This window comes from Notothenia rossii (genome assembly GCF_949606895.1).
Source record: "Notothenia rossii genome assembly, chromosome: 1".
Taxonomy (NCBI): Eukaryota; Metazoa; Chordata; class Actinopteri; order Perciformes; family Nototheniidae; genus Notothenia; species Notothenia rossii.
In genome coordinates this window covers 58,821,036-58,843,174 of record NC_136912.1, presented here as the reverse complement: position 1 = coordinate 58,843,174, position 22,139 = coordinate 58,821,036, and the positions used below count along the sequence as shown (strand labels likewise).

Below are 22,139 nucleotides of genomic sequence, written 5' to 3'. Positions count from 1 at the left end.
CTGTTCACAGAATCCTCTCGCTGCAGATAGACCTAACAGGCTCAATTATTGATGGTCGGATTCCACATGATAATGTGCAAGAATTACAATGTTTAACATAATTTATGGTGCTTCTCATGAATTATTTATGCGAAAGTGAAAAGGCAAGAAGTTGGTGTGAGCTGCGCTGAAGGTTGGATTCTTTGTAGTGGAGAGTGAAGAGGTATCAAGATGTAGTTTTGGATCCTGGTTTATATTACTGAATGTTAAATATGTTACTTCAATAACTGCTCCTATTTAGGACACAGGTATGGACATGTGTAGCTCTGCTTTAGCGTCTGCGCTCACACACTGTCCTGTTGTAGAAGGGAGCCCCGCGGTACTGTGAGGAGTCCGTCCTGCAGCTGGAGAGGGAGCTGGTGCAGGCCCGGCTGAAGGAGGCGGAGTCTCAGTGCGCCCTCATGGAGATGCAGGACAAGATCCTAGAAGTGGAGAAGGTGGGTCGTCTCAGAGACCATTGGACAGCCTCAATCTTAGCCATAGTACAGTATAGTTTTATGACTTGGCTATCGCATTTTAATATGATTGTCACATTAGGGCCATTGTAGGATACAACTATTTAAAACTAAAGGACCCAAGAAAGGGGGTAATACTTTGTAAACAACTGAGATTAAAGTGATACAATAAAAAACACAAAAATGTATCAGAAAAGTAGAATGTATTCTGTAAGTATAAAGACATATTACATTTGACAGAAATTCAATCTGAAATGCTCTGAGAGTTAGGTGGTGAATGTAGGAGACAATTCTCACACATTTAAGAGAGAAGAGCTGTCAAAGATCCTCAACATTTCACTTCACGAGGATGGATAGACCTCATCGCATTGCAAACAAGCCAAAATTCACTAACATCTCATCGGTCGATCAGTCGATATAAAAAGGTTATTGCAGCTATACACTGACATTTTTGGTAAATGCATTTAAAGCTTGTGACTCCTGGTTTTCAGAATAAGGTGTTATTATATTAAAGGAATGAAATAGATACATGGAAAAAGATTATAAATAATATTTACAAAAGGTATAAAACATACTACTTGTGTTGCTTATGATTCAAAAAGAAAATATCAGGGGAAATTGTTAATAAATTGCTGGAAAGAAATTGAATATATAATTCCTGAAAATCTCTGATTACATACAGACAAAAACAATGTACACTAACAATTAAGAGATTTGCATAGTTTTTTTTATAGCACCTCAAGTATTCAGTCTCTGAACATTTAGCACCTACATTTTGGAGAACATCCACATATGTTCCTTATAAATGTACAGTGTTAATCTGAGAATTGTGGCTGTACATCTAATGCTGCATTCTAATTTGTTACAAACCTTCCTTAGAGGAACTCGTCGCTCCCTGATGACACCAATGTGGCGCGGCTCCAGGAGGAGCTGATCGGGGTGAAGCTGAGGGAGGCCGAGGCTGTGACCGGACTCAAACAGCTGAGGCAGCAGGTCCGAGACCTGGAGGAGCACTGGCAGGTGAGCAATAGGCCATTCATGGAAAGGAATCTGTGTTGGACCAAAACAATCATTTCTGTGAAACCTAAAAGAGAAGTTTTGGAAGAGGTGGAAGTTTGACGGGCTGCTCCGCTCCTCAGCGCCACCTGGCCCGCACTGCTGGCCGCTGGAAGGACACCCCGAAGAAGAACACGCTGAGCGAGCTGCAGGACGAGCTGATGAGTGTGAGGCTGCGAGAAGCCGAGGCTCAGGCCGAGCTGAGGGAGACACGACAGAGGATGCTGGAGCTGGAGACACAGGTCAGCTCACACTCAGCTAAAGACGCTGTTTTTTTATTTTGTTAATGTTTTGTGCTGAATTCTTTGATTTTTGACTGTCCTTATAATGCCATAATACATAGAAATGTAAGACATGCTGTAGTATAGAGACTTGAGTGGTGCAAATCTTCAATGTGGAAACAGTAAATAAGCTCCAACAGAAGTGGTTCCTCCACATGTATTGTCACCCAGTTTCCTTCAGAGGGCAGCACTCATCTGTTCCAAACTCACACATAGAACTGTGCAGGCTCTGCTAATCCAATGGTGTCACTCAAATTCTCTTTGGTTTGAATTGTATGTTTATCAAGTTCAAACCTTTTTTCTCACACAGAATCAGATCCACAGTAACCATCTGCGACGGGCGGAGCAGGAGAGCCGCTGTCTCCAGGAGTGTGTGCAAACACTGACGGGGCAAAACAAAGACCTGCACGTGCAGCTGCAGGAGATCAAGAGGAGGCAGGCTGAGATTGAGTGCAAGGTACGACTCCGCTCTGCAACACTCAGCTCTGTAACCACAACAAGTGGAGAATAGATAGAATTCTAGGTTTATTTGAATGATCAGAACATAGTTGTTCTGTATTTAGCTTTAATGTATATTTCCAAGCTTAAGGTATCTTGTTATAAATTCAGTTTGCCTGGTGTGTTGTTTCCTGAAGTTCTCACTAGGGCTGCAAATAACAACTATTTTGATAATCGATTAATCTGTCGATTATTTCTACGATTAATCGGATAAAAAACGTGCAAAAAAAAAAATGTTTTCCATTATGTTATTCAGAAAACTGCCTTTCCAAATTGACAACATCAACACACAAGAACAACCCAAATGTAGGCTATAAAACATTATGCAAAAGCTATTTAACAGCTTGTTTTGAATAACAAATATGTCTCTTTAGGTTGCTGGAACAAAAACAATGTCCTTTCAAATGATCAACCATGATAACTAACCTAACGGTAGGCGATACAAAATGGAAATAAAGATGCGTCTGTTTTTGCTTCTTTTTTTTAAATGCTTGAATTGGACCTGTGTCTCAACCCGACCTATTTTCTGCTCATCTGCAAACACTTTGAAATAGCTGAATCAATATATTTGCATAGTTTCAAGTTAAGTTAAAATCGTTAATCGTTACTTTGTGGGTTTTTTTTTAGTAACGTCGCCAGCTCGCAAACAGAGAGTAAAAACATAGACCCAACAAATCGATAACTTTGTTACCAACTTTTTTAGCAATCGATTTTTATCGATTTGTTGTTGCAGCCCTAGTTGCCACTGGCTATTTCTTTTGCTGCGTTCCTGGTAGATGTGTTTAACAGCACAGTAACACTGCCCATGTCTCAGGAATCCCCCCCCCCCCCCCCCCCCCCCCCCCCCCCCCCCCCCCCTGCATGAGCATTACACAATTAGAAAAGAAAAGAGGCATCACGCCTCCGGGGGTTTTGGTAGCACTGTTGTTGACATAGCGTTGTTTGTTCTCTCTGCAGAGTAAAGAAGAGGTGATGGCGGTGAGGCTGCGGGAAGCTGACAACATCGCTGCCATGGCTGAGCTCCAGCAGCACATCTCAGAGCTGGAGATTCAGGTAGAGTCCCAACACACGTCCTGCTCTGCGTCACACTGTCCATTTCCTTTTCCTTAAAGGTGGGTTAGGTAATTTTGGAGAAACCAGCTCGAGTGCGCTAGAATTTGAAAATACACAACCGGAGAAAATCTGCCACCTCCTTACAGAGCCCCTCCTCCAACATATACGAACGCGCACATGACCAATGAGGGCACGAGATAAATGTGTGCACAGATTAAAGGCTGACAGGCAGGTAGGCCATCCGCCCGGCTAAAATAACTGGTCGTGCTTTTTACAGCACTACGGCTTCCACAGTTGACGTGTTTTTATGGATTTTTTTGTCAAAGCACTTAAGATATTCATTGCTATTGGGATGTTAAGAGCATTCCATGGAATATAACATAAAGTGTATCTCGAGCCGGTTTCTCAAACTTACCTACCCCACCTTTAACCAACCATACTGAACACACTTCATCCCTGTGACTCACTTGTCACAATTGCTCTGAAGTCGCAACACAAAAAGGTCTGTGCCAAAAACTGTCATAGGTTAAATATTGATTATTCTCCATTCTCACTGAATAAAAAATGTTTGAACTCCATCAAATGCCAGTTTGTTTACATACTGCTACTGTTTTATAGGAATAATAACACGAACAATTATAATTTCTGTTTACTAAATGAGAGGGTTTTTTTTTAGGATATGAATTGTTATGTGCAGTGTCAGATATGAAAAACAACTCCCACTGTCCCCTAAAAAATAATATATGCGAGTATGAGCTGCCACTTTAACTGAGTTAAATGTCCGACCATAATGCCACTGTTGTTTGTTTATGGAAAAACAGCCCAGAAAAATAGAATTATCTTCTGTATACTAAACATTTGTATCTGTCAATGTGTCAATGAATAGTAACAACGTTGATTTTGATGGATTGCATCAAATATTATACATCAGCAATGCCCAAAATGGCAACAAGGAATACCAGCATTTATTAACCCCATAAGGCAAACATGAGTAAATATCTGGCGACATTTTGAGGCTCTGGATTGAAAGCCAATGGTGTAAATGAAGGTTTTAATGAGTTTCAATGGGAACACGTTTGTTCTTAAGGGTCCTGGTGTCTGTATTTTGGATATACTATCTTTATACATTTATTGTAGGAGTTAAGCTAGAACTTTCCAAATCTAAAAAAAAACAAAAAAAAGAGTTCACAACTTTGCCAACACTTATGTCATCTGCATTTGCCAAAAGGTCCCCAGTGAGGCTGAAGTGTTGAAGCTGCCTCTGACAGCAGAACAGGAGGATGAGCTAGTGTCTAACGATAGGTGCTCCACTGTACCCTCCACTATCTCACTTTGATCGCTGGTTATTTTCAGTGACAGATTTCTGACTGTGGGTTAGTTCTTCTCACTGCTTTGAAATGTACAGGAAGCCAGAATCTTTTTTTATTTCCAACATTTCTATCCACCAATCAGAATTTGACAAGATAAGAATCTGAATCTGATAACATTTTAGGTGTCGTTTTACTTATGTTGCCAAGGAAACGCCCATGTCAACAAAATCTGATCAAAACACACCCACTCATTCCCGATGACGCAGATTAGCGTTAGTTATTTCATGTTCTTCTGACTTTGAGTGATCCTTGTTCGGTCATGTTCTGGTGCTTTGAGGCTCAGACATTAGACATGCACGGTGAACATAAATCATGTTTAGTACAGATTTGTGTTCTTCAAAATATCATTTTCAGTGAAAGGACAAATTGTTCTCCAATCCTGAAATCTGGATTTCAAACACGGTGATGATGTTATCAAGTAAGATTGTCTGGAACTGCTCCACAAAAGCGTTATTATTTCTTATTTCTGTGCAAACTCCAGATGTAACAGCAGCTTGTTTTCGAACGTTGGTTGAAGAACACAACTTCAGACACTGTCATGTCTTTTTATGAAGTTCTGTAGACGACGCATCAAAAGAACTCCCTTGTTTGAATCTGTCTCAACAAGCAAAAGTGAATAAGTATTTATCCCTAAACAAATGTAAAGCTACACTCAACAAGGGTGACTAAGAGAAACACAGGCCTGCTGTGACACTGCCAGCACTTCTGATTGACGGCAGATAAAGCATCAACAATAGATTGAGGCTTGTTTGTGGGCTCAACACACTTTCCAAATCAGTAGATACTGTTAGTGTGTGCTTTGATGAGCCAAACTGCCTGTTCGCTTTGCCTCTCTCTACTTTACACGCCTGTGGTTTTTAAATGTGTACCAGTGCTACGAACCCCTTTCAGACTGATATCATGTTAATACTTAGGTATTTATTCACCATGAATATACTGTAGATAGTATTTATGAGTAACATTGATTCATTAAGTTGCACTTGACTTAATGTCCCCCTATTTAGCATGTATAACTGTACTTTGCAGGGTTCTTACAGTCATTCAAAACCTGGAAAAGTCATGCAAATTCAAAATGCTAATTCCAGGCCCTGGAAAAGTTCTGGAAAACAATATTTTTCCCAAAGTTTTGGAAAAGTCATGGAAATTTAAATAAAGTTGCATCAAATATAATTTATATTTTATCTAATCGCCAAAATAGTAATAATGATAATAAATACTGTATCGTATAGTAATGAAACACAAAATGGCATTTAACTGAAGCGGTGTTTTGCTGGTGAGAGATTTGAGTTTCTTTAGCGTGTCGAAGCTAGTAAGCCTACTATTTGATTTGTTGGATAGGCACAACATGTTTCATATGCAGACCTTATTTTCCTCTTCCATGTTCAAATAAAACATTTTCAGTGGTACCGCTGAGAAAGAGTAATGTTTTGGTCATAGAAAATTAGGTAAAGGTCATGGAGAAGTCATGGAAAAGTCATTGAAAATGATTGGGGAAAAAGTGTATGAACCCTGACTTTGGCATTTAATGAATGGTTTGTGTTTCAAATCATTTGAACCAAAAAAGGATATACATACAGTATATTTGAATACCCATTTGCATGTATATCTGAATTATAAAATCATATTCATTTACAGATATAAAACAGATAATTATATTATTATTACAAACATATCTGTATTACACATTATATTGAAAGAGCATCAAAATTAAACAATTTAAAGACAGGGAATTTATTATTATTTTTTAAATATAATGAGTAAATAATTAAAAACATGCCAAAGATCAAATAAAATGTGTATATACTAAATCAAAAACATACATACACAGTGTTTGACCCTAGGATGGAGTCATAGCAGCGGTGCTCAGGCACGTGGGCCCAGCACAATGTGAGCGCAGAGCGCGTGGAATCTTTTAGTGTGTGCGAAGTGTGCCCCGCCAATTTGTTTCTATGTGTCAGAACAAGAAAGGCTCTTGAGGCCTAGTACCAGGGCCGGTTCTAGACAATTTGCTGCCCTTGGTGAGATTTTAGGCGACATTTTATGTGTAAAGAATAAATGAAAAATCTCTACAAAAGACAAATACACTCCAAAAACAGAAACTTAGTGACATGGGTAATAGACGTCAAAATGGCTTCAAATGTATTCAGTATTGTATGAACATGTTTGAATTGGGGGGTGGACGTCACATTGTCTAGGGGGGTCCGGGGTATGCCCCCCCCGGGAAGATTTTTGTTTGAACATTTTACAGTAAAATGCTTCAATCTGGTGCACTTTGAGCACAGAATTACTAGAGACCTGATCTAGGGGGTACAACTCTAAACACCCATATGAAGAAGATCAGTTTACATTTTATTAATCAAATAAGTATGTGAACATAACCAATAACCTACCATAGCCAATAACAAATAAATGTAGCTTATTTTATTTTTGTTGTTCATTCATATCTTATTTTACCTAGCATATTTTTGTATCTCTCTAACTTTAAACGATATTTTTGGTTAACTGTCCTATAGTATACATTGGAATGATTTCAAACCTGTTTTTATTTATCCTAATAATTATAAAGGAGTGCCTTGGAAATATGTGTTTACATAATTTGTGGTCAAAACGTTTGAGACCCACTGAGATAACTTAGACTAAAATTAACTATCTAAATACTCAGAGAGTCCTTTACCTCACTGAGCCTCTCAGTCTGACAGGAGAGCTCTCCTCCACCCTGGTTGTAGAAACATCTACTTCGTATATCCATTAGCGCAGCTAGCACCAGATTCTAATAACAACAGCGCCGGTACCGGTGCGCCCTCTCCCTTGCTCGTTCTCTCGCTACCACGCTCGCACTTTGGCTGTGAGCTGCGGGCGCCTGATAAGCCAACATCCCCCATTTTCATCACTTACAGCGCCCATCGTACAGGGCAAATGAAAAGTGTAACCGGGGTGAAAAGGGTGTTACATTTACTTAATTATGAATGTTGTTACATCAAGGCCGAACATTAGGATGAGCCCCGATGGTCAAAAATGTTTTTTCCCTCCCAGAGCTACCAGCGCAGCGCCCCCCAGATCTGGCGCCCTAGGCGACCGCCTGTGTCGCCTATGCCAGTAACACAAATATTACAAATCCACATAACAAACAATCAAAAATGAAAAACGTATTATTATTTTAAGAAAAAAAAAAAAGAAGTATTGTTTGGGTACCTGGCTGGCGCCCCCTAGCAGCGGCGCTCATATTTCAGCAGTGGCGCTGCGCCGCCACTATTTGTATATAGGGGAAACACTGATACATTAAACCTAAGAAATAATCTTTATGTTGAGAATGACAATATAATAAAACACAGCTGTAGAATATAAAATATGTTTGCACACGGCTCTTTACTGTCAGCAGACTTTGTAAAGTACCGTTGTATTTGTAGTCCAGAGTTTAGGGTCTTTCAGAGAGGCTTACCTGAACACTCTGACTATTTATAAGTATGACACCTGCCAAAACCTCCCCCTCTTCCTCCTCTTCACACACACATGCGCACACGCGCGCACACACACACACACACACACACACACACACACACACACACACACACACACACACACACACACACACACACACACACACACACACACACACACACACACACACACACACACACACACACACACACACACACACACACACACACACATCACAGTGTGGTCTGAGGTTTGTTACTAAGTGATAGAGCAGCAACATGCAACACCAACATTTACCACTACCGCCCTCACTCTTCTTAGAATCTGCATAATGCACTCTCAATGCAAAGGCAATCCACTTGATTTGCACCCAATATCTTTGTTATTTGATATATGATCAGCATCTAATAAAGGTGTGGCAGACAGTGTGTACACCTACCCTTATTTACAGCTGTCTGTCAGGAGCAGGGTGTTTACTGTAGCTTCTCCCTACCCCGAAATCACTACTACTGTTGGCTTCTTGGTCTGTGGTTTGGTGACTTGCCCTATAAATTGTGGGTGAATATTTTGAAAAAGAAAAAGGGAAATCAGTTTCTTGCCACCCTCGTCAGAACTGGTGTGACACGTGTTGGTGGTGACAGCTCACTTCATGATCGTAGAGGTCAGCGTATGATCAGATAAGCTTTGGGAGCTTAAATACTCAGAGCAGAAGATGTCTTATGGATCCTGTCTTTTTGAACATTTACGGTAAACATTTAAAACAGATTATCCAGCAGAGATTTTTTAGAACTGATACAAATGAATGATAACAACCTCTGAGTAATGATGGGAAACATTTTGGGTGAAACTAAGATGTCTAGAAAGGTTCATGTTGGAGCCTCTTTCACTATCACAGTCACATCTCCTCTGATAGGAAGTGGTTTCTCATGTTGAAGCAGAGACTCTACTAAAGGTGACATGGTTTATTCTGAGGTTTCTATCACATACACGCTCACAGATTTAGATTTATGTATATGCCTATATCCTATGAATGTTAAATATGCTACGAAAAATGTAAACTCTCTGCGGTTGAGTACAATGAAGTACATTTATTTAAGTATTAACTTTATTACAACTTTAAGGTACTTGAATTTTAAGGTTTCTTGCATCTTTGTACTTTTTTTTTTTTTTAACAACTTTTATTTTTCATTTACTCACAAATACAGTATGTCCAACATTTATGACAACAAGTTGCCATCTTTGTACCTTTACTCCACTACATTTTTGAAGACAAAATTGTAGTGACTTGCTTACTAGTTGCAGATCCATATTGTTAGCTAATACAAAGTACAAATTGACTAATTATTCAACATTGACATAAAATGATAGGTTCAAATATACAGCTGCAGCATATAAAGTAAATTCATTTAGCTTCACATGTGGTAAAGAATGCATTCATTACCTAATAATTATAATCATGTTTAACATGAAGCCTTTTCCTCAGAGAGTTTTACATTAGGTATATTTTGATGCCAATACTTTTGTCCTTTTACCAAAGTAAGAATTTGAATGCAGCACTTTTTATTGAATTGTTTCCACTTTAGTATCACTACTTTTACTTGAGTAACAGTTCTGTGTCCTTCTTCCACCACTGCACACTCTGACAACACACATCTGTACAAGCATTTGAACTGTGTCCCTGAAGAGTAATTTCATCTTGACTAGTCGTCGTCGATAAATTGAACATTTCTTTTATAGAAATGGTGTCACTTTAGTCAAATGTTTTCACACATCCTTCACCGGGTGTCTTTGCACATTTAAAATAAGTTGTTGCCAAAACAACGAAGATGCACAGAAAGTGTAAAAGTACCGTGATGACTGATACGGTGCCATGATTCTGCTCACTGGATTTGACAGAATGTGTACTGAATACAGAAGCTGTTGAACTCGTCCATGTACAGTAATAAGTTGGTTAGAAAAAGCCTATTTATTCTTCTGTTAGAACTGTAGTTGAACGAGGAAGACATTTGTAGTGAGACGTTTGCCGTCCCCGGCCACAGGCTGACACCTGTTGATTCACACAGCTGAACACCAGGAAGTGTCATTAACTGCCTGCCCTCATGCTGCAGTGTTTGGAGGGGCTAAACCTCAAAAACAAAAAATATTCTTGGAATAATCTCACTTGTTTAGACTTCTTGTGAGAGAAGTCCCTACTGGGACCTGCCATATTCAACCCCCCCTTACCACAGGAGCCAAACAGCCCATGTGTATTTTGGGGTGTGCTCGGCCTCACCTCTCTACCTCGACACCCCACCCTGCTGTGTGCTCTACAAACATCTTCCCTTTTTTCTGCTCGGTGTTCCCGCGCTGCAGCCTGTGGTTTGCACTGCTCTGGTCTCACTGTCAAACTGGCAGCTTTAAGGGTGTGATTGAGGTTTGAAAGCATGTGTTTGTCTCCAATGCCTGCAGATGGCTTCACTGAGGAAGGTAAACATCACATGTTGTAACTGTTAGAGCTAGCATGCGGCTCATCCCCAGGGCCTCAGGAGGAAACCAAGCACAAATGACAGTGTTGTTTTCCCACATCTGTCACTTTCAAATAAGATGTTAGTAACGTAAGGTTTTGCAAAAATGAAATGATGTTTCATGCCAACTCTGGTTTTGGCGGTTCACAAATGCAGATAAAGGTTACTTTTGGTTTCACACGGGACGCTGACTGCCGTCTCCTGAGTGAAAGTCCTGAGATTTCTTTAGGAAGACTATGATTTGATGAAGGACAACGCTCCACCGCAGTATAAAGTGCGCCCCTGCATGGTAATGCGATAATCAAATGAATCCTCAAAAATACAACTTGCCTAATAATTGTGCTCACAGTGTATAGAAACAAAGGTCTTAGGAGAGCAGGCTGCTCCTTGTAGAGTGCTCCTGTACCTGCTAGTGTGTGTTCTGAATATACAGTACCCACCACACTGAGCCCCTGGGTATTCATGCGTCTTTACTTGAGTACAGTTTGTATCATTTTGTCCCAAATTGAAACACTTTGCTCTTTTACAAACTAAAACATGTCTTGACCTTCCTCAATATAAAAACTGAGGTGTATCACTGAGAACTGCATCTTATTTTGAAACTCATGTCTCCTCTGCTCACAGAAAGAAGAAGGAAAGGTCCAAGGCCAGCTGAACCACACGGACTCCAGCCAGTACATCCACGACCTCAAAGACCAGATTTCCGAGCTCAAAGACGAGGTGAGCCCTGAAACAGCATCAGCTCTAATACCATGACCTTCTTATTCCTGCTAGAGATTCTGATTTTGTTGTTGCTATGTCTTTGATGCAGCGATTGAGCAGGTTTCACAACATTCCGTCAGATATATTTTCTGTGAGGCTACCAGATTAGTTCAAGTGTTAACTACACCCAGAGACTTCCTGTGCAGAGGTGACATCTCACTCCTCCTGCAGATACAGCTGCACAAGTAACCTGCAGACGCTGATCAGACTGCAGCCCAGATACATAACGTTGTACTTTCAGAACTTCAATATTAAACTGAAGATATGATAATGACTAACAAGAAAAAAAGAGATTAGTGATGAATTTAACATCAGAGGAGTGAAAGCATCTCATCACTAATGAGCACCAAATGTGTTTTACCTTTTACATTCAAGGATTCTACTGAGGTTTTCAAAAATAAAGCTTCAAGTATATTTTAGTTTTTTTGACCGCAGTGAGATTGATTGAATAAATGTCATCAAATTTGGATCAAAGCAGAATATTCCAACACATGTGGCTTTTAGACTTAACTACGCTCTTGAGATGTTTTGATCAGATCAGGAGGAGAACATGCTACAAAACCACCACTGGAATCTAATTCTACAACAATTATTCCAGTTATAATATTAGCATAGCCTAGACTTTATCTGCAGCTGTGCAGATATTTCAAATGTAAACACAGTGTGTCAATGTTCTGAATCTAGCTTCAGTACAACCCTATTCATATTTGAGAAACGTATCTTCACTGAGATGTCTTTGAACTGCAGATGAAGGTCTGTGTTGTCTTCCAGCAGATCAGCTATTACACGAAGAATATTTATCTTGACATTTAGCTGTAACTGCATTGGTCAAATCTAGTTTCCTCCCGACTACATTCATATCAAGGCGCTGCCGTCACTTCCCCTCTCACCTGGTTCTCCTTGTGGTCGTCCAGAGTTATAGCGGCCTGCTACGAATCATGCAGTGAGCAAACCTGAAAGCAGAGTCCCCCCCCCCCCCCTCTTCCCTTACTGTTAGAACCTGCATCTTATGGCTGGAAATGTTGACTGCAGCCAGTCACATGTTGATCACAGCACAATTTCCTTTTTGCATGGCAACAACAGGAAGTGAACGCCAAATGTAGACAGGTGCAGGTAAACGTAGGCTCACTTTACTGACTCTGACTGTGCTCTAAATGCGTCTCCTCCTACATGTCTGGCTGCTGCATGGCAGGCCCACTCAGGTGAGTTAGTACAGATGTTCCATCATGTGACCTATGGTTGTTTACACCTGACCACCGTGTACCCTCCTTAAACCCTAGCCCCATTTGAGTCTGTTTATATCATGAATGATTCTGGATGCTTCCAATCAAAGGCTTAGAGCAGTGACTAAATTGGAACTGGGGGAACAAATCTGATTTTCACTAGTCAAACCAGTCTTATAATATATGTACCGTAATTTTCGGACTATAAGCCGCGCCTTTTTCCCTATTTTTCGACGCTGCGGTTTATATAACGGTGCGGCTAATCTATGGATTTTTACAGCTAACGGCCAACACCTTTAACTCTATGGGCTCTATGGCCGGTCCGCGGACCCCCACCTTTAAGCGGCGGGTTCCAGCAGGAAAAGCTGGAGGCCGGAAAAGAGTGAGACAGGTAGCGCGCAAAAGTAAAAGTGGAACCGAGAGTGGTATGCCGCTGCTGCGGCTTATATTCAGGTGCGGCTTATAGTCCGAAAATTACGGTACCTTTTAATACCTAAAGACACTGTTAAAAAACACTAACAGCAAAAAACACTGCTTTGTATGGTTTGTGGCAGTTTATTGTTTTGGTGCAGCCAGAATATCTCCCCCCATGCAGCTGATGGAGTTCAACAGCATTGTATGTTTTGTACCCCGTCCACCACACAGGGCAGTCATTACATGGTGCATTGGTAATGACGTGGAGATGTCTGCCTCATCAAAGAGAAGACTTGCAGGATTCTGACTGTTTGGCTAAGATGCTTTCATTTCCACCTGTGATTAACAGTCCCTTCTCCGAAGAACAAACAATCTGCAGTCCCAAATACAGTTGACCCTCACTCTTAAAAGCATCTACATGCTAGCTTTAACCCCAAACCCTTAATACATGCTGATTCTAGTGATCATTTAGAACTGGAGGAAACAAAGAAAACTGATTTATAAAGTTAAGTACTTTGCAAAAGCATTTATTCGTGTTTATTTTCCTGTAGGTACACAACGGTGAATTATTTTTGAACTATTGTGTTCTTACTGTAAAAACAGTATACTATGTAAATGTACATGAAGTGCTTACTCTATACTAGTGGTATTTAGTTAGGACACAACTCATACCTCATGACATTGTTTAGTAGTATTCTCCCTGCATGTTAGATTTATAAAGATATCTTCTTCTGTGTAACCTCCAAAGGTTTGCCTGTATCAGTTTGTACACGTCACATGTGTCAGTCTTTTGTGTTCCCCCTCAGAATGTGTTTCTCTTGTGCAGCAGCGGTAAACCCTCACTGATTGGCTCCTAATCCTCATCCTGCTCCCTCTCACAGATCCGCTGCCTAAAAGGACCGAGGGGTTTGGCCAATCAGACGAATTTTGACGGGATCCACATCGTCAATCACTACGTGGGGGACAACGGGTCTTACCAGTCTTCAGATGAAGATGCAGGCAAGGGCCCAGGCCTCCCGGGGGCCCAGCAGAGGAGCGGAGGCCGTATCCGACTGCGGCCCAACATCCCAGACACCGACAGTGAGGAGGAGGAGGAAGACGAGGACGACGAGGACGCCCTGCGGCTCTCCGTACCTCAGAGCCACAAGTCCACCACCGTGTGACCTCCGGAGGAAGTTCCCAGCAGCCATTGCAGTCTGGCTCTGGAGATCAGAAAGGAAATGCAGCATCATTTCATATCTTATGGATTTACTAATTTACTATACCTTTTTTGTAGTTTTGTCAGTCTGGCAGACCATCAGAGAATGACATTCTGTGGAGATATCAAATTACCGGGCCACAGCGAAGGTACACCACAGAGAGAGACACTGTGCAATAAACCCTTTTATGCTATATCACACACTTCATCCAATGGTTTTATACTTTTAAAGCATTTTATAAATGAACATTAAAAAGCGTATTGATGCCGTTACTACTAAGTGTCCATCATGCAGAGGCGGAGTGTGTTCAGTGCTGTGTGTGTGTATCTGATGTCTGGAGGAGCTCAGCGGCCGGTATCAAAGCCGCTCGTGTCAGCTGGCTTCAGGAAATGTTGACTTCTTTTGGCCTTAGCACATGCCGCATGCCTTCCACTGGTGTACCACAAGGTCATGTGACAACTGGATACTTGTAAAATATGTAAATGTTTATTATGTTTTTTTTTCAATTCCTTTTGAACTTGAAAAAAGGTATCTATTGCATATCTGATGTTTAGAATATATTGTAAAAAACAGAAAAAAAGGGACATGAGTTAGTTTAATATGGTAACACACATCCTGTTGAGTGAACTCCTGTGAAGAGAAAAAGAAAAGCTGAGGTTTCATCATAAGAAGAATCAGCTCGTGTTCTCAGAGCAGAAAAGAGCACAGGTTTGGTTTTTAACTTGTACTGACTTTACTTTCTAAATAAGCCCCACAGTAAGTCTACTCAGCACATAGCAGATATTTTCTGATAATGAGTCAACATGAGTAATGTCTACACGTTTTGTGTATCAAAATTTTTTGCACGGAAATGGACGACAGTTTTCGGGAACTTTATACTGGGAGATGACACAACATCGTACACTTTTTTTATAAACCCAATGTGGGGAGGAATCAGGAGTCTTCAAGTGTTACCAAAGTAAGCACTATATCTGTATTGTGCTCATCCACGGGCCAGTTCCACTCCATTTCATGTGCAAGGACCTGCAGGTGTAACAATTTCTCTGAATGTCTGTATTGAACACTAACTCTATGAAAGACGAGGTGCAAGTGAATGCAGCGTGTCAGGTCCTGGAAATGCAAAAGATTCTGAGCGTCTACGATGATGATGATGATGATGATGATGATGTCGTTCCTATATGATGAACAGGACCCCCGGTGTTGTTTGATGGGAGAGGAACACGTTTTGGCACTTTTTGAGTCTGCAGTGCAGTAAGGACACAGCAACACTATGGAGCAGTCGGCACACTCGGCACACTCTGGAGACTACATGAGATTGTTGTGTGTGTGTGTGATGAGTTCACAATAAACCGTTTGATAAACTCTTGGGCTGATGTGTCTCATTACTGTGGGCAGCAGACCCCAGTGAGTGTGGAGATGACTGTGAGCACTTTTAGTTCCTCTGAAGTCTCTCGCTAAGATTGACTGCTTTCAGGAAGTGATTTCTCGCGGTTTTCAGAGCCGAGCCTCAACTACTAATCATTTCATGCAGAAAACCACATTTTAAAGGAGCATTTATCTTCGAGCATTCTCAACATCAACCAGGTTTGTTGCCTATTTCTGCCAAATTCTGATTTGTATTACACAGTCTGGTTGTAATAGCCAAAGAACTGTGTGCTCACAGTATTTTATGTACTTTTATTGCAGTGATTGATGATGCTTGATATTTTGAATGTGCATTTAATGAGGGTTACAGTTAATTACATTTCTATCAGGCTGGTTATAAAAAATACACTTTTCGTATTTGTTTACCTGCTGAACAGACCTGCGTCCCATTGAGTTGCCACATAAATCAGTTTGAGATTATTAAAAGGTGTTGAAAGATCAAATCCCTTTGGATGCTCATACTCCAATTTTTTTAATATATATTTGACTAACCTTATAATTGTCCATATTGTAGGTCTGTCCTGAAACGTTGAAAAAGAGCACATTAAAATGTTACAGTGGGGGAGGGGCATGCATCATTTGCTTTTTTCACAGTAGAATTTCAATAGAAATGATGAAATATTGGAACAAATTAGCAGAAACATAAAAAGGAAATGAATTGAATCTATAATATAACAACCACATGATCACGATGCTGCTTTCAGACAAACGGAAAAAAAGGTAAATCCACACAATGTTATTATTGTAGCTATAATTATTAGTTTGTGTATTATTATTTTTCTACTATTTATCTTTTAGTATTATTTGTTCTTTTTGTATACTGATAATTACCATAAATTATAGCTCCATTTCCCCAAGTTCCTTATGTTATTTTAGAATGATAACTGTTGTAAACGTTGTTACTATTATTGTTATTGCCATAGTTTGTGTTGCTATAGGTGTGTGTTGTATTTCCGTGTTTGCTCCTGCAGTATGCCGGTAACGCAGCCTTGTGTGAGTCCTCTCGGGCAGCTGCTGCTTCTTTATTGGTCCGGGCTCCATATCTTTACCCACACTGAGTCCGGATGCCACGGCCTCGCGCTGTCTAATCGAGCAGGGCACGCGGCGCTTTGATTTCCTGCCCTCCATTTACTGATAGGCTGTTCTGTAGCAGAAAGGGCTGCTGTGATAGTGTCACATTCACCCAGTGACATTTACACACTGATTCTGATGATCTGTGCGGTTTGAAAACGCTACAATGTTGGTGAAGAAAATTGTTATGGAAAATAAGACTTAAGCTGATTCATTGATAAATATTTCACGTGCATGTATCGGATGGATAGACAACTGCATGTTGCGTACAATTCGTTTAAAACAGTCACATTTGAAAGTCCATCGGTTAAACATTGAAATACCAAAATAAGCATGGAAATAGAAAATGCTGATCAGTCCAGTTCCAATAAATATTGCAGTTAGCTTTGCTTATGTATAGTTCTTTGCCTTGCGATAATCAAAGTTCCCGTCACTGCCTCACTGATTCACTCTGCACCTGCAGTGCACAGCACGCACGGCTTTTTGTACCGTGCGTAATGACGCTTCAAATGTGGCCGAACAGAAAACAAATGGTCTGTTTTGAAGCTTCTTCCTCTTGAGCAGAGCCCCAGGTAATATGAAACTGCCACCGCAGAGTGTCTGTCACTATAATGACAGCCTGCGGCCAAACTGACCACCAGACCGGGACTAAGCTCCACCAAAACCCTGCCATGTGGCCCCCTGGAGCCCGGGCTCTAATCACAATTAATATGCATTTAATGCCAAGACAATGTGAATGATTGCCATTTTTTCGTATGATATCATATTGTTAATAAGTGGAAATCCCTGCAAAAGTCCTTCCAAACCATGATGTACTGGCTGTTATTGTATTTATACGTCCCTGCCTGTACAGAGTTCGCCATCCCACCCCCCACCCACCCCCTTTATTTTACCACTGTGCATGCAGGCTCTCAGACACCCTGGGGTGCGCCTCCGTGTTTCCTCTCCCCCTGTCAGACTGAGTAAGGCGCTGATAAGGCCTGCTGTATCAATCCTTGGAGACACGAGCCGCAGTCTGATGCGAGGTGGGGGTTTGGGGGGGGGGGGGGCGATATCACCTATTGCCTAATCAAATAAGCTGATGATAATTAGAGATAGGCAAAGCGGCTACATTCGGTTTCCTGTTATTAGCAACGTTTACTTAAGCACATTTTTGAGATACTTTACTTGAGTATTTGAATGTTTTGCTTCTACTCCATTACAACTCAGAAGGTTATTGGTGTACATTTACTCACCTACATTTATTTAGTACCTTTAGTTACTTTTGCATTAATTATGTGAAATATGATCAACTGTTAAATCAGACTTTAGTTCCACCTGGAGTAAATCCACAAGGTACCCTGCAAAGTCATTCAAACTAGCTGCACCTTTACCAGCTTTGAGAACACTTTCATGATCAATCATTATAAAACATATCATATATATTATTCTGAAATGGACCAGTGTGCAGAATGATTACTTTTACTAAGTATATTTTGATGCCAATATTCTGTAGCCTACTTTTACTTGATTTGAAAGCAGGACTTGTAACAGAGTATTCCTAAACTCTGGTATTTCTACTTTTACTCGAGTACAAGATCTGAGTCCTTTTTACTCCTCTGACTATTGAGAATTTGAATCATAGGCCTATATTACCAAGAACTGCATTTGCGTTGATGTGAATCTAACAACTCCCCCCCCCCCCCCCCCCACCCCACCCCGCAGCAGACCTGTAACCGCACTCTGCGCACTGAAACGCCGCGGGCGGATATTTCTTTGCAGACAAGTGAGCGGAGGAGTCCCTGCAGTGACACCTTTCCGCGCAACACCTGGCAGACGGGACGGCCGCAGTGCGCATGCTCTATTGTCAGGTTGGACGCTCTCTTAAAGCTCCTGACCTCGCGCCTTCCCACTAGTGTTTAGTTCAGCGCGAGCAGCAGCGGTCCCCCTCCCCACAGCTGGATTACTCTCACTCACTGCAGCCCAGAGATGCCTCGTTCCTTCATGGTGAAGAGTAAGAAGGCGCACAGCTACCACCAGCCGCGCAGGCTGGAGGAGGACTACAGCCGGCTGGACACTATACTGGCGCACATCTGCTCAGGTGTGTGCAAATGAATTCCCTGAAATACTTTCACTGCGTAAAATGTGTCTTTCAATATTGCATATTTTAAGCTTAATACATTTTCCATGGCAGTATGTTAAAGTAGATGTATTATTGTAAATGTATATTAATTTATATCCCACAAATGGAAAGTGAATTAATTAAAGTAGTACTTAGTTTGTATTTCATTTTTAAATGTAAATGTCGGATATTGATTAATGGTTGCTTGATCCTTATTGAGATTTCACGCTCGAGAAACATCACTTAAATTTATGCAATTATGATATTTATAGTGACTCATTTCTATTCTTTTTTTGGCCTGCTGTTTTTTGAATCCTGTAACAATAAGTTGTTGCTAGAAATAAAATAATATTGGCCTTGACATTTTGTAATTGTGCAACACTAAAAAATATTTAAACAATTCTGCTATATTACCATTCATTTCAGTAGTTTATTAATCTCCAGTATGTTCCCAATGTTAATGAGAGATGAAATACAGTTTTCAGTGATTTTAAAGCATCAGATGCTCCCTACCTCGTCTCAGATGCTGACAGTCCGCCGTGTGAGCTCTCAGAAGCGGACCAGCTTCAGGAGGACGCCGACATGTCTGCGGACAGGTACGGCCTTTCCCCGGATTCTCACCTGGCGGACGCCGCAGATTTCTCCCCGAAGTCCCCGCTGAGCTGCGCCGACAGTCTGTGCGGCTCCCCGGAATATGAGGACTACTGGAGGCCTCCGTCCCCCTCTGCATCCCCGGGTACATACCTTACACACTTGTATATATCATTTAACTTTTTAAACACAATTGTAAACCATGATACAGTACAACCTGATTAGTTAGTATGATCAAAATCCCTATCAAGTAATGTTTTTAACGTTTGACTTCAGAGAGAACATTTTTCGTTTTTCATGATCACATTGTATAATATATACAAATACAATAAGTATTTCTTAATTAACTCGGCTACTTTAAAGATGCTTTTATGATGTGAGTGAATGTGTCTATTTGTAAAGATGGAAATGTGTATTGTGGTCTTGAAATAACTTTGACAATTCTCCATTGATTTATTATAGTGCACCCAGTAGCGTCAGATATTAGGGTCATCATCAGGGAATTATCTTCTCCCCATCGACCTGCTGTCATTAAACTTTCATCTCCTCCCTCTCCAGCAGACTCAGAGAAGTCCATGTCTCCTCTGGTGGATGAGACGCAGCCCTTCTCCGTTCCTTTCCGGCCGTACGCCTGGAGCAGCTTCCCGGGGCCCGGGCTGAGGCCGCCGCTGCTGCAGCAGAGCCTCCACCCCGGTCTGGAGGTGGACAGGGGCCCGGCGGCGCTGGGCTTCTACGGGGACCGGAGCAGCCACCCGGCGCTGTATGCAGAGAGGAGTCTGGGAGAGGAGGCTTACAGGAGGCACGCGGCGGCTCTGCTGTTTCCGGAGGGCGGCCTGCACGGGAAGAGCCACAGCGGGAAGGCCCCGGCTGACCTGCTGTGCTCCAGCCTTATCCTCAACGGGGCTTTCAAGTGCATCAAGTGCAGTAAGGTGAGGATGGAGATGGAATTATGTATAGAACACTAACAACTTCACTGTGTTGTTATTTCCAACAACTTCAATGCCTTATTTCGTTCTTTCTTTTCACCACCAGGTGTTTTCTACTCCGCACGGTCTGGAGGTCCATGTCCGCAGATCGCACAGCGGCACTCGGCCGTATGCGTGCGACATCTGCGGTAAAACCTTCGGACACTCAGTCAGCCTGGAGCAACATAAAGCCGTGCACTCTCAGGTAACTTCAACCTTAAAAACCGCATCCTGCGTGTTGCACCTTCTCATGCTGTTTTGAGGTTGAGGGTGTTGGCTTCCTGAAATCATGACGCTTCTGCTCACGTTTCAGGAAAGAAGTTTCGACTGCAAGATATGCGGTAAAAGTTTTAAGAGGTCGTCGACTCTGTCTACGCACCTGCTCATCCACTCCGACACCCGGCCGTACCCCTGCCAGTACTGCGGGAAGAGGTTCCACCAGAAGTCAGACATGAAGAAACACACGTTCATCCACACAGGCAAGTGCAGAAAGGAAGGATGAATTGGTTGGAACGTCCAGGTTTCTTAAATAATCTGTGCGTAAAAGTTCGGAAAATGCATGATATAATTTAGCTGTGTTCAATTAAAATAACACTCAACTTATACGTTTACTTTGATTTTAGGTGAGAAACCACACAAATGCCAGGTGTGTGGGAAAGCGTTCAGTCAGAGCTCCAACCTCATCACGCACAGCAGGAAACACACCGGCTACAAACCCTTCTCCTGCGACCTGTGCGGGAAAGGTTTCCAGAGGAAGGTGGATCTGAGGAGGCACAAGGAGACACAGCACGGACTGAAGTGAAGAGACCTCTGAACACCATGTCTTCAATCATTATTCTTCAAAAGAGTGAGGACATCTGACAGACATTTCAAGTTCGCGTTTTTTCAGAATGGCTGCAGTTTGAGGACATTTCTTGGATCAATTTGATCTTCTTTGTAAATGTGAAAGTGCATTGGAAATATGTATAGTATTTATTTATTTTATTAAAGAAAAAAGGTATATGTTTCACTAAATAAGGCTTCTTCGGACGGATTTCAAATGAGAGGATTCAAACACTAACTAGCAGGTTGTTCTAAAAAACCGGAAAACCAGAGATAAGCATGTGAACTGTGAGAAATGCAGATATGATTAAATAAATGTATCATGTTTGTTATGTCGACAAATCAGCTTAATTTAACCCAAAATATGAGTGCCCCCACAAACCGGATTACGATAGGCCGCACAGATGAAAATCTGCGCCTCTCCAAAAAAGAGCCGAGGCACTTTGTTGTCAGTGAGACATGCTGGCACAACAGCCTCATTGAGGGATTTCATCAACAAGAGGGTTATTCGGAGTTAAAAACGAAGCTTCTCATGTTTCCATTTTGCACTATTTATTGTCAGAATGAACTTCTTTGTCGTGAACGAATAAACTTATTTCCTATAATTTGATTCTCTTGTTGTTGATGATAAAATCATAAAGTGCAATACAAACTTTAAATGAACGATATTGGTAAATCTCCAGAACTTGTGATTTTCTTTATTATAATTATAATTAAAGCAGAATCAAAAGGCCTTCCTCAGCACAATAAACCTACTGCTGCCGTGATTGTGATTGCCCAGAGGCCACCGCGGCTCCTGTTTGTTTTGACCATGCAGCCCGGTGTTTAGACCCCAAACACTGAGCACACTGAACCGCTAACCAGATGCGTGT

General features: G+C 41.4%; 2 protein-coding genes across 7 annotated transcripts in view; both read left to right on the top strand.

Moving 5' to 3' along the window:
* Positions 1–15,654, top strand: part of evi5b (ecotropic viral integration site 5b) — a 43,856-nt gene extending 28,202 nt beyond the window's left edge. For all 6 annotated transcript variants that reach the window (XM_079652608.1, XM_079652607.1, XM_079652611.1 and 3 more), the window contains 7 exons: positions 345–476; positions 1,374–1,514; positions 1,634–1,792; positions 2,142–2,288; positions 3,287–3,382; positions 11,319–11,414; positions 13,975–15,654. In XM_079652608.1, the coding sequence (XP_079508734.1) occupies positions 345–476; positions 1,374–1,514; positions 1,634–1,792; positions 2,142–2,288; positions 3,287–3,382; positions 11,319–11,414; positions 13,975–14,256 (1,053 nt within the window). In that variant the 3' untranslated portion in view covers positions 14,257–15,654. The remainder of the gene's footprint in view (positions 1–344; positions 477–1,373; positions 1,515–1,633; positions 1,793–2,141; positions 2,289–3,286; positions 3,383–11,318; positions 11,415–13,974) is intronic.
* A 118-nt stretch (positions 15,655–15,772) lies between these two features.
* Positions 15,773–21,872, top strand: gfi1ab (growth factor independent 1A transcription repressor b). Its single transcript, XM_079652670.1, has 7 exons — positions 15,773–17,813; positions 18,493–18,868; positions 19,413–19,625; positions 20,039–20,409; positions 20,513–20,650; positions 20,759–20,924; positions 21,069–21,872. Exons 2-7 carry the CDS (start codon positions 18,757–18,759, stop codon positions 21,245–21,247), a joined length of 1,179 nt encoding a protein of 392 aa, XP_079508796.1. The 5' UTR covers positions 15,773–17,813; positions 18,493–18,756; the 3' UTR covers positions 21,248–21,872.
* Positions 21,873–22,139: the final 267 nt, after the last annotated feature.

What these genes read in the sequence shown, in the direction of transcription:
- gfi1ab (XM_079652670.1), top strand. Translation starts at nt 18,757, where the DNA reads ATGCCTCGTTCCTTCATGGTGAAGAGTAAGAAGGCGCACAGCTACCAC. An exon ending in GTCCCCCTCTGCATCCCCGG is followed by an intron (nt 19,626 to 20,038) that starts GTACATACCTTA and finishes CTCCCTCTCCAG; the next exon opens with CAGACTCAGAGAAGTCCATG. An exon ending in ATAAAGCCGTGCACTCTCAG is followed by an intron (nt 20,651 to 20,758) that starts GTAACTTCAACC and finishes CTCACGTTTCAG; the next exon opens with GAAAGAAGTTTCGACTGCAA.